The sequence below is a fragment of the Orcinus orca genome, chromosome 19, assembly GCF_937001465.1.
Source record: "Orcinus orca chromosome 19, mOrcOrc1.1, whole genome shotgun sequence".
NCBI classification, from domain to species: domain Eukaryota; kingdom Metazoa; phylum Chordata; class Mammalia; order Artiodactyla; family Delphinidae; genus Orcinus; species Orcinus orca.
In genome coordinates, this window is record NC_064577.1 from 32,960,223 (window position 1) to 32,974,901 (window position 14,679).

General features: G+C 61.3%; 1 protein-coding gene across 3 annotated transcripts in view; it reads right to left on the reverse strand.

Annotated features, from left to right (window-relative positions):
* The window catches only part of AATK (apoptosis associated tyrosine kinase), a 46,656-nt gene that overhangs the window by 21,854 nt on the left and 10,123 nt on the right, over nt 1-14,679 (reverse strand). For 2 of the 3 annotated variants that reach the window (XM_033438707.2, XM_049701465.1), the window contains exon 2: nt 2,477-2,610. In XM_033438707.2, the coding sequence (XP_033294598.1) occupies nt 2,477-2,610 (134 nt within the window). Of the gene's footprint in view, nt 1-657; nt 986-2,476; nt 2,611-14,679 lie in introns of those variants that run through there. The other variant, XM_049701462.1, reaches the window with a different exon arrangement.

The following is a 14,679-nucleotide window of genomic DNA, read 5'->3' on the forward strand; positions in this document are numbered from 1 at the left end:
GGACTTCGACCCAGGAGGGCGGGCGTCTGTCCGCTCCCCGGGCTCCTTAAGAGCCTGGCCCTGGGCACCGGGCTGGGCCCCACCTGGCCCGGCTATTTTCAACTTCAGCTGCCCCTTCGTCTGTCTGAGGAAGCCCCCTCACATTCCTGAGCCACGGCCAAGTCTCCCAGGAGCCCTGGGCCACAAGCAGAACCACAGTACTAGCGCCACAGGCCTGCCTGCCTGACCAGGACAGACCGCTGCCAGGTGGGGAAACAGGCCAAGGGTCGAGGGACTTCCAAGCAGCTGCAGCGGGGCCGCCCCTGTGGCCAGGCGGCTGGACTAGGAGCCGCAAGGCCTAGGTTCCCTGCCCGGCCCTGTGACCCGAGGACACTCCTTTCTCTGGGCCTCGATTTCCTCGGCTGCAACAGGGAGGCTGAGAGCCCTCTGGGTGTCCTTGCGGGCCGGTCCCGGCCTGTACCTAGAGATGACAGAGCCACTGGGGACAAGGCCTGCAGGGACTCCCCCTCTCCAGGGCCCGGGAGACCACCCTTGGGCCCCGGGGCTGTCAGAACCAACCCCCTCGCCCTGTAATCCCAGCTGCGGCTCCGCAGAGGCACAGACGCCCGCCCGCCCACCCACCCACCTCGGGGTCTGGCCCTGGCCCCAGCCTGTTACCTGACGGTGCCACCTGGAGGCCCACCGGATGGAGCCAGCAGAGCGGGTGATCAGATAGGACAGTGTGAGCATCACTGCCCAGCCCCTTCTCCCAGCACAGCTCCAGGTGGGAGAGCCCAGCACTGGCCCCCCAGAGCCCAGGCGGGAGCCTGCTATGCAGGCAGGCCCTCCCACTGAGGCGCACTGGTGCTAGAATGTTCCGGGCACCATGTTCCCAGGAGGTGAGGAGGGCACGGGTAGGAGGGGGCCGCACTGGCCCTTGTTTGGGGCCTTGTTCTCACAGCATCCTGAGAAGGGGCTGACATACAATAGCCTCAAGGCCCAGCCCTGGCCCCCCCTTCCCCTCCCTCCTTCCCCCTCCCCTCCACCCTCCCTTCCCCTTCCCCTTCCCATCCCCCTTCCCCCTTCCCATCCCCCTTCCCCCTTCCCATCCCCCTTCCCCCTTCCCATCCCCCTTCCCCCTTCCCATCCCCCTTCTCATCCCTTCCCCCTCCCGCTTGCTTCTCTGGCCCCAGGATCCTCCAGGAAAATGCCAGCATCGCCTGGCCTAGCCCACTGTGTTCCTGCAGGCCAGGGAGACAGGGCTAGGCATGCGGATACCCAGGCAGGGGCTTGGATGCAGAGCCGAGGCTCCCAGGGCCATGGCCCTGCTGCCCAGGCCCTGAGCTCCACCAGCCCACCCCTCAGACAGCTCTGGATGGCCCTGCCGTGAAATGTGGCAAAGACACCTTTGTAAAAGGCAAGTGCTGCGCAGATGCCAGCTCCCCGGCCGCCCTGTGATGAGACACAGCAGGGGGAGGCGGAGGGCACTGCTTCTCTAAAATGGGGGCGACCCGGCTGCAATGTGGGTCACTTAGTATGGAGATGACTGGGGTGGCGGGCTGCTGTGCTGGGCCACAGGACAGCCCCTCCCCTCCTGACCTCGCCAGGCCCGGGAATCTGACCTCCAGCCAAGGGCGGGGCAGCTCAGTGGGCGGGAGAATGACCACAGGCGGTGCTATGCGCTAAGTCGGCAGAACTCAGCCCACAGGGCTGGGGGGGGCTCTGGTTGGGCCCCTCAGTTTCCAGCTTTTTCTCCTGGTCCTCCATGCTCAGAGCTGCAGCTAAAGGTAGGGAGCAGCCATGGGCGCTTCTAGGATTGGGGAACAGCGCCCCAGGGATGCCTCTGGGCCACCATCCTTAGGAGGGGCACCTCAGCCCTGGAATCCCGCCCAGGATGACCCCGGGAGCTTAGCCCTGCCAGGGCGGCCAGAGAGAAGGCGGGCCCAGCCTTCTAGCTGATGCTCCATGAACAGTAATGATCACTCCTGCTGTCCTACCGCCCTGATTCCTACGTGGCGCACAGTCCTTTCCTCGTGGGGCGAAAGACACCCAAAGTAAGGTGACCCCAGCCAGAGAGGAGAAGCGTGTCTGGGCAACTTTGGTTTCCCTTTGCTGATTCGAACAAGCAGGGATTCAAGGACCCCCTAGGCATAGAGACCCCTCCCACAGCGGCTCAGGAGCCCCCGTGGCCCCCTTGAGGCCCATCCTCACCGTCCCGGGGTGCACCGCACACAGAGGCCTGACCCTGAGCTGGGACATGACAGCGTGAGGCCATGCCTCCCCAACAGGGGGACCCAAAATGGGGGAGGCAGTGGGAGGGGTCCCTGACAGCCCCTAGGCCTCTCCCATCGGCTGCCCCCAGAGGAAGGGCTGTGGGGTCCTGGCCTCTATAGTCCCCAGAGGGCCCTAGGAGGGAAGGAAGCCCAGTGCCGAGTGGACACCAGAGGGCCAGCCCTCAGGATCTCGTCCACAGCCTCCCCCGACCCCCAGCCCTCACCTTGAACCCGATGCCGCCCTTCTTACAGCACAGGCAGGCCAGCATGAGGGCAATGACGGTGAAGAGCCCGGAGAAGGACACGGCCACCACAGACAGGGAGGACGACCAGGAGAGCTCGCTGAGCGGGGCGCCGTCTGCCGAGGGACAGAGCAGTTACAGGGCAGCTCTGCGACCCGGCCCCCATCTGCACCCAGTCCCCCAGGCACACTCCGGGGCCAGCCGGATCCCCACGCCGGGCTCCGAGGCCCCCCGATTCATTGCGGTCTGAGCCTCAGCACCCTTACCCTTGCTCCAAGACCCCACACTCAGAGGCACAGCCGCCGGCCCAGGGCCAGTGGACACACGGGTTGGCCACGGTGGCCCAAGCCTGCAGTCCATGGCCGGCCCCTGGGTGCCACACTGGCCTTGCCAAGGGACAAGGGGCTGGCTGAGCTGGCGAGGCCTGCTCAGCTCCCACTTCTGGGGGGCTGTGGACATCCCTCATGAGCTCAGGGTCTTGGGGCTATGGGGACCCTCTCCCACGTCTCTCTCAGACTGGCCAGCCCACTCACCCCTGTGGAGTGGGCCCCGGGGGCTGTCATCGTTGCCATAGCTATGGCATGGCACTGGTAAAGGCTGTGAGACCCGGGATGGGGGCTGCTGGGAGACGGACCAGGGCCCCGCTAAGCGGGAGAGACTGAGGACCTGGCTGCTGGCCACATGCCAGGCTCCAGGCAGCTGGGGGTCAGGGCCGGGACCTGTCCAACCTCTGAGGACAGGGATGTCACCGTCCCCAAGAAGGTGAGGCAGCAGAGTTCCTCCCTGCAGTCTGGCGTTTCCAAGTCACCCTCTTACTGAACGCCCACCAAGGGACCCCCGGTGCTGTTTCTGTCTTGAGGACAGCAGGGTGCCTCGTTCTGCAGCACCTGGTCCATGTGAGCCCCTCATGGCTCACCCTCATGAGGGTGGGGTAACTGTGATGGGGTAACTGTGGTGCCCAGGACAGCACAACATGGCCCTCCAACACACAAGCATGGCCCCCAAATTAGGGCTCCAAGCTGCCCCCACTCCCCCGCTGAGCCAGGGCTTTGGGGAAGCTTGGCCCATCTGGTGCCCGCAGGACAATGTGGTGGGGCCAGCCGGGGTCCCCTAAACGCTGGGCAGGCAGTTCCACCCCTGGCCTGCCCTCCTGTCCCACAATACCGGCTCCAGTGCACGCCCCTTTCCCGAGGACTTTCTTTCTGCCCGTCCTCCCTTCGGACCCTGGAGGCTTCCTGCCTGTCCCCAGCTCCTCTGCCCACTGTGTACCCCAGCCCCCCAGCTCCCAATGGCTGATTCCTCAGGACCCCATCATCCCACCCAGCACACCTGCCATCACTGGTCCCTCAGGTCAGAGCAGGTCTCAGCAGCGCCTCACCGGGTCCTAATTGGCACTGAGGTGGCTGCCATGCCTGTCTCCACTGGACAGGAGGAAATGGAGGCTCAGCGAGGGTGAGAAGCCTGCCCGAGGTGGCACAGCTGACCTCTGACTGATGTGCTTCTGCTCCTGGGCATTTTGCGCCCACATGGGAAGCCAGAGCTACCAGTTAATGGGGTATCTAGGAAGACTTCCTGGAGGCAGTGTGAGCCCAAGAGGCTGGAACAATGGCAAGTGCGGCCTGGACTCCTACTCAAGTTTCTGAGCTCATTCCAGATACCCACACACAGGGAAGAGAGGCGAGGCTGAGGGCCCAGGAGGGCAGGGTCACCATGGCAGGGGAAACCAGCTCAGCCTGCCCTTGGAAGAGACCCTGGAACTTTTGGCTGTATTCCCCAGTCCCGTGGGGCTGCAAGCAGATACTTTCACAGGGGCCTCCACAGGCCAGGTTTCGGGTGGGGGGCCCACCCACTGTGTAAGCATCACCCCCCCAACTGGGCTCTCCCACCCAAATAGCGTGTACTCACAGGTTGCTGGGCAGCGCTGGCTGCCGCACCCCCAAGAAGCCATGAAAGCCCCCAAGGATGTGCTGTTGCCATGGCAACCCATGGGCGTTCAGCAGGCTCCCCTCCCGCCACCTCTGCCTGCACGCGCACTCCTGCATCTCCATCTCCTGGATGGTCCCAGGGCCTGGAAGAAGGCAGCAGGCACCAGGCCCATCACCCACCTGCCCCTCTGGGCCGCACAGGCTGCTGTCGGGCAGGATAACCTCAGATGGCCCAGCCTCAGCCTCTGCCCTCAGCCTCCTTGATGCTAGTCCTGGGGTGCGGCCCTCCTGTGGGTCCCCTCCCAACCCCCTGGCGGGCCCTGGTCACAGAACTGGGCTGAGGGTGGGTGGGCACTCAGCATGATGTGCTCGACTCAGCAGCAGAGGAAGGTGGCGGGTGGGGCCCCGAGTGGGCCTCCCCCACCATCCAATGCCCACGTCCCTGAAGGTGGATCTGCGGGGATGGGGAGAAGACCAAACAGATGGGCAGAGGCAGAAGCGGCTGAGAGGCTGTGGACTTGAATTTTCAAATCTACGAAACATGTCAGTTTCTGGAGCCCCACCAATGCTGGAACAGTTGAAACCCTGCCCCCCTCCCCGAGACTACAGCAGGTGACAGGAGTGTCACCCTCAGAACCACTCTGCAGACGAGGACACGGAGGTCCGTGTCAGAAGCTAGGCGACTGCTCTCGGTCCCCAGGGAGCCCCTGCCCTGCCCTCCGCGGTCAGAGGATGATCCTGGTGGGAGAAGGAGGGTTCCAACAGCCCCTCGGTGTCAGACGGACCTGTCCCCTCCAGTGTCACCCCCAGATCCCAAGGCCGCACAGGGGCCGCTCACCCCCTGCCCACACATGGGCATCACTCACTCACTGCACCCTGGCCACCCCCAGGAGGGAGCCACCAACGCCCTCAGCACCTCCAGCTCTGGCTCCCGGAGCCCTTCTCTGAGCCCGCAGGCCGGCGCCTACAGCCTGGGCCCTACTGGCCGTGAACTCCTGAAACAGACCAGTGTCTGGCAGAGACACCTGTTGTATCAACACAGCGTGAACGAACACACACACGGGGGCACACACACTATGTACGCACGCACACATACCCTCTCTTCCAGTCCCCCCAACAGGCCTGCTCAGGAGGTATCATTGTGCCCACTTTAGAGGTAAGAAAATTGAGGCTCAAGGAAGTTATAGATGCACCCAAACACCGACAGGGCTGGTGCCTGGGGGCCTGGGTAGACCCACTCCTGACTCCTGGCTCCCTGCTCCTCCACCATCCACCAAAGATGCCTACGGGGAAGGTCCCGCTCGTGCCCTTAGGATCGGCGCCCACTAACAGTCTGGGAGGCCCATATGGGGTCCCATTCACGCCCCACCTCTTCCCAGAGGGCAAGAGGGGTCAGCATCTCGTTTCATTCTTTTGACAACCTCAGTGAGAGTTGTGACAGCCCAGGGATGCTCTCTGTGTCAAGGGCTAGAGGAACACTCAGGGCCTGGAAACACCAATAAGCCTGTGTTCACTGATGGAGGAAAGAGAACGGTGCCAGGACCACAAAGGGCGCAGAAGCCCATCAGGTTTGACGCTGGGGCAGTGGGGCCACGAGGAGGGGGCAGAGCAGCCTCAGGTGGGTATTTGGTTCCGCAGAGCAAATAAGCAACATACTGGAGCCAGTGCAGGACGGGGAAGAGCCGGAGGTGCCCGCGGCGGGTGGCGGTGCCTGCATGGCCCCAGCGTATGGGCACCTGGCACACCTATAGCGCACAGGCACTGACCTGTGTGTCTGTACTCGTGCACCTGCACACATGTCCTTCCATGCTCTGTCCACTGAGGGGGCCTGGCAGCGGTGACCCCGAAACCATCCCCCCAGTACCAGGCCACTCACACACCAGAACGACACCACGAGTGCCCGGGAAGACAAAAGTTGCAAATGGCTTTGTTGTTTGTTTCAGAAATGAAAAACCCATTCAAACAAACCTCAGGCCGTTCACCTCTGCAGCAGAGAGCATCCAGCCACGGCTTTGCTCCCAAACTCCGAGCCCTTCACCTCGCTGTGGCCACTCACCCTATCGTGACCGTCAGCCCCACGCGAGCCCAGCACGGGAAGGCCCACTTCCAACCATACCCCAAGCCCAGACGCCTGCCGCTCTACCCTTGGCCTGGGGGACAACTACACAGCCCGCGGGAGGGCAGCTTGGCAGTGAGACACAGGTCGGGTGGTGGGGGGGGGGGGGGGGTCCTCACCGCCCACCAGGTGGCACTCTCTGGCCGTTTTATGTCCAAGGGTTCAGCGGGGAGAGCCTTCCTGTAGACTCTGGGCAGATGAGAAAGGATCAGAACACCAGCCCCTGGACATGGCCATGAAGCCCAGCACATACATCACCGTGCCAGCCCCCTTCTGTACCGTGAGGGGCTCCAGAGCTGAAGCCAAGGTCTGGGGGCTGCAGGGCTGGGTACCAGGCACCAGGCCCCTGGATGTGGGGAACAAACGCCCCGCTTGTGCGGCTGGTGGCTGGCTCAGAGGGGTGCATGCCACCCGGGGGTCCAAGCTTGGGGCTACTGCACTTGGGACCCACCAGCATCGTGGCACATGGCCTCAGCTAACACCCTGTGACAGGAGGGTCCCCTGAGGCACTGCCCTGCTGGCTGGCCGTGCCTGGCCTGGGCCCCACTCGGGGGACCCTAGGCCTCCACGGGTGTTTCTGTCCACCCAATGCCTCCGGGACCCATTTCTGCAGCACTGTCACCAGAGGTTCCATCCCTGCCCCCAGACCCTGCCCCCAAAGCAGAAGGGAAGGCCAGACCCTCACGGCACCCACAGCTACTGCCCAGCCCCACAGAGCACAGTGGCCACGCATGGACAGGCACCGCCTCGGAGGGCCCTGGCGGGGGCAGCAGCTCCCAGGTCAGGTCATAGTCAAGGGCCGCAGGCTGGGCTGCCCAGTGCAGCTCCAGGAAGGGAGGGTGCCGGGGCCGGAGGTGAGGGGAGCCTGCTCAGCAGAGGAAGACCATCCCCTGCCAAGAAGCCTCCCTTGCACGCTGGGGCACTCGACCACCGTGGGGCCTGGCCCCGTGGTCCTCCCCACAGGAGATGGGCACCTGGCGGGCAAGTGCTGGCACGTCTCTGTGACCATGTGCCAGTATCAGGGGGCTCCTGGTCATGGTGGGAAGAAGCTACCTGCTCACCCTCCCCAGGCTGCGCTGGGGCAGCTCCAGGCCAGGCTGGGAGGGGGCTCAGGGCCTCGCTGGGCTGGAAGCTCCACCAGCTGTGGGCCCCTGAGCCTCAGCTTCCCCATCTGGAAATGGGGCCACCCCACACCAAGTGTGCAACAGAGGAACACCAACCCAAGATGTCAGCTAGGCCTGGCACACACCACAGACCCCCTACCACAAGACCCCACCCCCCGCCCTTTCCCACTCCAGCTCAGCCCCAGGTAAGGGGTGAAGGGTGGCCTAAAAGGTGCTCCAGGCCTCCTGCTGGCTGAGCGGAGGGCGAGGAGAGGAGGAACAGGGGCAGAGGCTGGTCCCGCAGCGAGGCCACAGGGCGGCCACTCACCACCTGCTCCTCTCTGCCCCCATACTCCTGCCCAGAAGGCACGCCAAGATTATAAAAATAACCCACAGACCCAGGTGAAGTTCAGACCACCGGGAGTCACCTGGGAGTGGCCAAGGGTGGCCCTGCAGCCCGAGCCCTTGGTTGTACCCCATTCAGTGAGCCCCCCGCCCCTGCACTCGCTCACCTCCAGGCAGGAAACGTAGCCCCCGCGGGCACCCAGATCCCAGAGCCCCTTCAGGCCCCACTTCGCCAATCTCGGTCCAGCTGGGATGGGGGAGGGCTGGCCCACCACACACGGGGCAGGGCACGCAGGACTGCTGAGTGCTGGCAAGTTCTCTCTTAGGGTCCATTTCATCGTCCAGGTCTGCCCTGGGGCTGTGCAGACCTCCTCCGGCGTGTCCAAGCCTCGGGGGCATCAAGGCGGGGGCAGGGCACTCATGCGGTGTGGCCTCCATGGCGTGGGGTGAGGCTCCCACTGCTTCAGCTCACAGCCGCCTCCTTCTGAACTCTAGACCCTGCCTTCCAGGGTCTCCAGGGTCTGCTCACTCCCCATGTGTCCCGTGTGCCCCACAGCGAGGTGAGCTCCTCAGTCCCTGGAGCCTCGTCCCGGACGCCGAGCTGCCTGCGTCCCTGGAGCCGCTCTGCAAGCTTCCTCCATCCGAGCCGCCCTGGGCGGGGCAAGTGGCCTCAATATGAACTGCTTTAAGCAGGGGCAGGTGGCCCCCATCAGAGGCTCCTTAAGCAGGGGCAGGTGGCCCCCATTACAGCCTCCTTAAGCAGGGGCAGGTGGCCAAAGTGGTCCTTCACTGGGAGGGGGATGGGTAGCATCTCAGCCATGGGCTAGGTTCCTGCCAAGTGACCGTGGGCATTGGCACACAGCCCTCCACCGTTGTAGGGCTCACTCCCCAAGGCCCCTTTCGCCGTGGGGGGCACCCACAACCGGGGGCACCCACAGCCAGGGTCACCTGGCAGGCACATAGCCTGCCTGTCTTCACCCAAAGGGCTGGGGTGAGGAAGTAACAGACAGGAGCCTAGGGCCCCCGGCCAGGACCCCTCCCTGCCCTCCCCAGTGCCCCATGCCCGCTCTGTGGGCAGAACTGGGGCCAGGGAGCCAGGACACTGGGAACAGGGTGGTGACATCACAGGGAGAAGCAGCGCCCGTGGGTGGCTGAGAGCACACAGGGCAAACCCTGGGCCCAGACCCCTCAACGGGCCCACAGCCTACGGGGCTGGAAGAGGCAGGGGCTGGGCCGGGGATTCTGGAAGGAAACCTCACGGGGTGGGGGTGGGGGGTCCCTGGGGTGGTGCTCCCTGAGAGCAGCGGCCAGCCCACCCCCACCTCCACTAGCAGGGGTCACGTTTCTGGCGTAAGAGGAGCTCTTTTTTGTTGTGATTAAGGCTCTACTTTAATCAGATGAATTCACACAGGAAAGGACTGAGAGTCCAGCTCCCTTATGTGAAAACGCAGGTTGTAAAAGCCGACATGGTCATACGATACAAACACCTGTTAACCATCGACCACCACAACAAAGGTGGTGTGTGCGGAGCCAAGAGGCGCCTGTCCCATCTTCCCTGACACCCAGGAGTATTCACACCCCAGGGTAACAAATGCTCAGCAGCTCACCTCTGACACCCACCAGCCCCTACAACACCCCAAAACCCACGCAGCATCTGAGCCAGAGCAGCAGGTAGACCAGAACCACCCCGCGTTCCTGGCCGCTCCTCTGTCTGAGGTCCCGCCTCTGCGGCGCCCTCCTGTGGGGATGATTGATGGTGGACCCTGTTTCGTTACATACTTCTTAAAATAATAATTCTATCCACCTGCAGAAGCAACAGAGAAAACAAGACAGAGACGACCAGCTTCCCCCCGACCCAGCAGGCCTATGGCTCCATCGGCCCAATTCTGCTGCTTGAACGGGACCCTGCCTTCCTGGCCAGCCCGGTGGCCTGATGAGCACTGCTGGGCAAGGCCCAGCCATTTCCAAGGAGGCACAGCGTTCGGTAAAACTGCATGGCCACGTTTAGGAAGAGTAACTCACGCTTACCGGGCACCTGCTGTGTCCCGAGGGTCTCCCGTGGACGCTTTCTCTGCCAGGAGGGGCCCCTTTCCAGTTCATGAGGAGCAAACAGAGCCCGCCCCCACCCCCCAGCCTCATGGGTCAGATCTCACCCGTACCACCCAGCTTCCCGCCTGGAACCACCCTTCTCTGGCCCCACCCCACCTCCACTGGGCCAGGCACATGTGGGGGTCTGAACTGCAGGCCATTTCAGGGTGACAGCCCCCCACACAGCTGCAGCCAGGCACCACCTCCCAAGGCAGGGACACCGGGTCCACCAATGGGTCCCCACCCCTCCTTTCCCTCCCCTCCCCCTCCCCCTCCTTCCTCCCCCTTCTCCCTTCCTGCTTTTCCTGCTTCGTTTTCAAGTTCAACACATTCTTTGAGGATTCCCCCCTCCCACACCTTCTCTGCTGTCCCCCAGATCACCTCAGGGACCTGCAACTGGGGTAGGGAACCCAAGGGAGACAGGTGGGCCAGAAGACCCTCCTTCCAGACCCCACAGGGCTAGAGTCCCAGGTCCCCAAGCCCTCCTTGCCTCCTGGACATCCCACAGTCCCCCATAAAACCTGCCAGGTGCTGGCTCTGGGACTCTGCCCCCACCCTCTCCCCCGAGTACACGACTGTAACACCCGCCACATGACAGGTCCTATCCAGTTCTCCAGGACCAGCCTGATCCCACTGGGAGGGCGGGTAAGCAGGGGGCAGGAGTGGGGTCCAGCGTCAGGGTCTGGGCACGAGCCACACCACCCATGGCCCTCAGTGGATGGACATGGAAGGGGAGGGGGGAGGGAAGCTGGTTTAAGCTGGGGTGGAGGCTGCAGGGCCAGGACCTGGGTGTCCCTTGGGGACAGATCCCCCCATGGCCCAACCTGGAGGTCTCAGGGCCCTTCACAGGGGCTCCTTTTTTGGGGGGCCTGGCCCTGCAGGTGACACGGGAGGGGTGACATGGATCCTATGCTCCCCAAAGGGGGTGGACATCAGTACCCAGCAGACCCCTCTGGTGAACCACCCTCGGTGCTGGTGCTCTCTGGTCCTGGCCTTGGTCCGTCTCCAGGGAGGGCTCCGAGGGGCTGGTGGGAGGAGGGGGATGGACCATTTGTGGGGGGAGCTGTGAGGAGGGGAGGGAGCAGTTCTGAACAGAACCAGGTACCAGGCCGGGCTTCTTGTAAAAGGAGTGACTTGTTCCACCAATGAGTGGGGGTGAGGTCAGGTGAGTGGTGTCCATCAGGGGGCTGTCACACGACTTGGGTCACCCCACCTCCCTCACCCCCTCCCAGGCACCCATCAACAAGACCCATGGCCTTGTAGTGGATGAAGCTCTAAACAAGAGAAACTAGAAAAAGTGCAGAGAGAGGGATCTTGCCTTTCTAACTCTTAACATGTCCAAAAGCTACAATCATTAAAACCATATGGTTCTGCGGCAGAGATGGGCCAACAGGTAAAGAGCGAAATCACAGCCCAGAGCCAGGCCTGGCCTCAGCGGAAGACCCTGCAGAGAATGCCCGGCCCCGTGTGGTCTTGCCTCAGACCACACACCAGGATAACTTCAGATCGACATCAGTGAGTCAAATTATAGCATCTGAGAAGAAAATAGATAAATATCAGGCTTCCCAATGGAGAGGGATTTTTAAGCTAAAAGCAACGGAAGGAATCATGAAAGATCAATGGGTTTGGCCACATAGAAACATATGTTCCATAAAAGCCCCAAATTAAAAGGAAACAACAAACCAGGACGAATGATTGACAGAAAATTTGTCAAGGACTGATGTGACTACACACAATCAGCAAAAACTAAAAAAATACATTAAGACCCCAAAACAGAAACAAGCAAACACCACACAGTCAGCCCACAAACAAGGAAATACAATTTGACCAGCCCACAGGAAAATGTGCAGCCTCGTCCATAATAAAAGAAACGAAATGTCACACCCGATGTCAGCTTCCCGACCACGTGAATTCTTAGAAGCTGGTGTCTGGCCGAAGCCCACACACCAGGACCAGCTGCCCAGGCGCTCTGGTGGGCGTAAGTTGGAGCAGCCTCTGGAAAGCGATTTGGAGACATGCATGCAGGGCCTGGGAGACCTGCCAACTCCCAGGCCTAGTGATTCCAGGTCTGGGAATTTAAACGAGAGAGCAGCCTGGATGGCACACAAATCCAGACTAAAAACAAAGGAAGGAGCAAGTTAACATCACAGGCAGGAATCGCTTCACACAGAGATGTTCCCTGCAGTGGTGTTTATAAGAGTAAAAACCAGCCTAAATAGTCACAATAAAAGGATTCCGTAAAAACAATAGTACATTTGCAAAAGAAGCCACAGAGAGTGAATTTAAGATGTTTTAAATAAATGAGGAAATATCAACTTTATGCTAATTTTAAAAAGTGGATACACAAGGAAACGGTTGGGCTCAAAGCAAATGCTTGCTATTTGACTACGGAGTCAAGGGTTCATGGGGTCTCCCAAATATATATCCTTCATGAGTTTTGACATATCCGTACACCAAACCCATCAAACCCAACACTTTAAACATGCTCAGTTTAGTCTATTTCTATTATGCCTCAGTAAATTTGAGAACAAGAGGCAGGACATAGAATTGTTTATAAATCCTGATCACAGCCATGTTAAAAAAAAAAAAAAAAAACTAACTGGAAGAAAATATCTCAAAATGTGAACAGTGATTGTCTTGGGTGGTACAATTCTGGGTAGTTAATACCTTCTCGTTGTCTGCAGTTTTCATATTTTCTACAATAAGCATGTACTACGTCGAGAGTCAGATGTGTATAATTTTATTTAATTATCACCCACGCCTAACCCCATCCCTCTCGTCTTTAAAGACCCCCACGGTCTCACCATAAACAGAATGGAGCCCAGATCCTGTCCTGGCGTCACAGGGTCCTGGGTCTCCACAGGTCTCTGTCTGCCCCCCACCCCACACTCAAACCCCACCTGGGGGAGCCACATGGCTGGAGGTCAGTAAGGTTTCCCCAGGGAAACAATGGGGACACAGAGGTGGAAGGTGGAGGTGGCCTGGATCGGCGAAGAGAAGGGTCAGTGACTCCAGCCATCCTCAGGTCAGTGGAGCCACGTCTCGCGGCCAGAGTGCAGGAAGGAAAGCAGGTTGTGCCTCACTCTGGGTCCCGGGGTGGCCCCTGCACCCTCCACCTCCTCAGCCGCCCCCTTCACTGTCCTGGGCTAGACGCCATCCTCCTCCCAAGTGGACCCAGGCTTGACCTACATCCCCTCCTGACCCCGTCAGGGCCCCAGCTCCCACCCTGGTCCCCAGCTTCTTCTGGGGCCCCAGACCCCGATATCCACCTGGCCCTGGCCCTTCCCTTGGGTGGCCTGGAGCATCTCAAACCAAAGCCAGCATGGAGTCCCTGTTCCCCTCAAGGCAAACCCGATCCCTGGGTCCCTCCCACCCCCTCCCCAAGTGGGAGACCCCAACTGCCTCTGGATTCCTCTTGCCCCCTCCCCACATCCAGCCCTGCTGAGGCCAGTGAGCTCCACCCCATGGCCCAGACCCTACCCAACCTCCTCGGGGGTCTGTGGTTTCCAGGCGGTTCCTCACCTGGGACTGAAGCCCCAAAAGCGCCACACATGAGCCCCCTCCGAGCCCTCTACCTGCCTGCCTGCCCACTGCTGGCCATTCCCCCACTGCACCTTCATCCTCGCTGGCCCCTCGGCCTGGCCCCGTCCCAACATCCCCAGCAGCCTGAGACACACGGCACTCAGGAAGCATTTCCAGTCAGCCCCCTCCAGCCTCAAGGCCCAGTGCCTCGGTCTCCCAGTCTGCTGGGAGGGGCCGCGTGCTGCCGCCTGGCTCAGCAGCCACTCTGAAGAGTAAGTGAGCCATCTGAGCCACTAGGACGGCCATGATCTTTAAAGCAGAAAATAACAGTGTTGGTGAGGATGTAGAAGAAAAAGGAGCCCCCGCGCAGCTGGTGGAGAAGCCGTGGGCGAGTCCGACGGCCCCTCCACGGCACTGCATGGTCCATCCCTATGGAGTGTGCAGAACAGGCGGGTCCAGGGGACAGGGGCCGGGACGGGTACTGCAGTGGCACAGGGCTTCTTTTTGGGGTGATGAAAAGGCTCTGGAACTAGAGAGGTGGTAGCCGCACAACACTGTGAACGTACTAAATGCTACTGACCCGTACACTTTAAAGGGGTTAAATTCACGTTATATGAATTTCACCTCAATTTAAAAAGATGTTAAGCAAGCGGTCTGACACCTGTGGAGACCGGGTCAGGGGTGTGCCAACCCTGCCGGCCCCCATGGGCGGGCACCCCCAATGCGCCCCTGGCCGGCTCACTGCTCCCCCCAAGAGCCCCTTTCCAATCTGCACCAGACGCCCATAGCCTCATCCTTCACCCACTCCCTTGGGGCGCTGCCCAAACCCTCCTGGAACAAAGGCCACTTCCACAACAGTGAGGGTCCTGGACGACCCCCCATCGCGGCCAGACACCATGGGGAGCCCACTCCTCGACCAGCATCTCTGCCGGGGGCCGTGGGCTCCGAGGCCAGAGCACCATCTGCCTCCCTGCTACAGCCCCGTCTGGCCCTTGAGGTTCACTGGACGTTCCATCCTACTGTCGGAAGTCAGGGGGAACCCGGCCCCACCCCTGCTACTCAGGACAACATACAGGCCAGGACCCT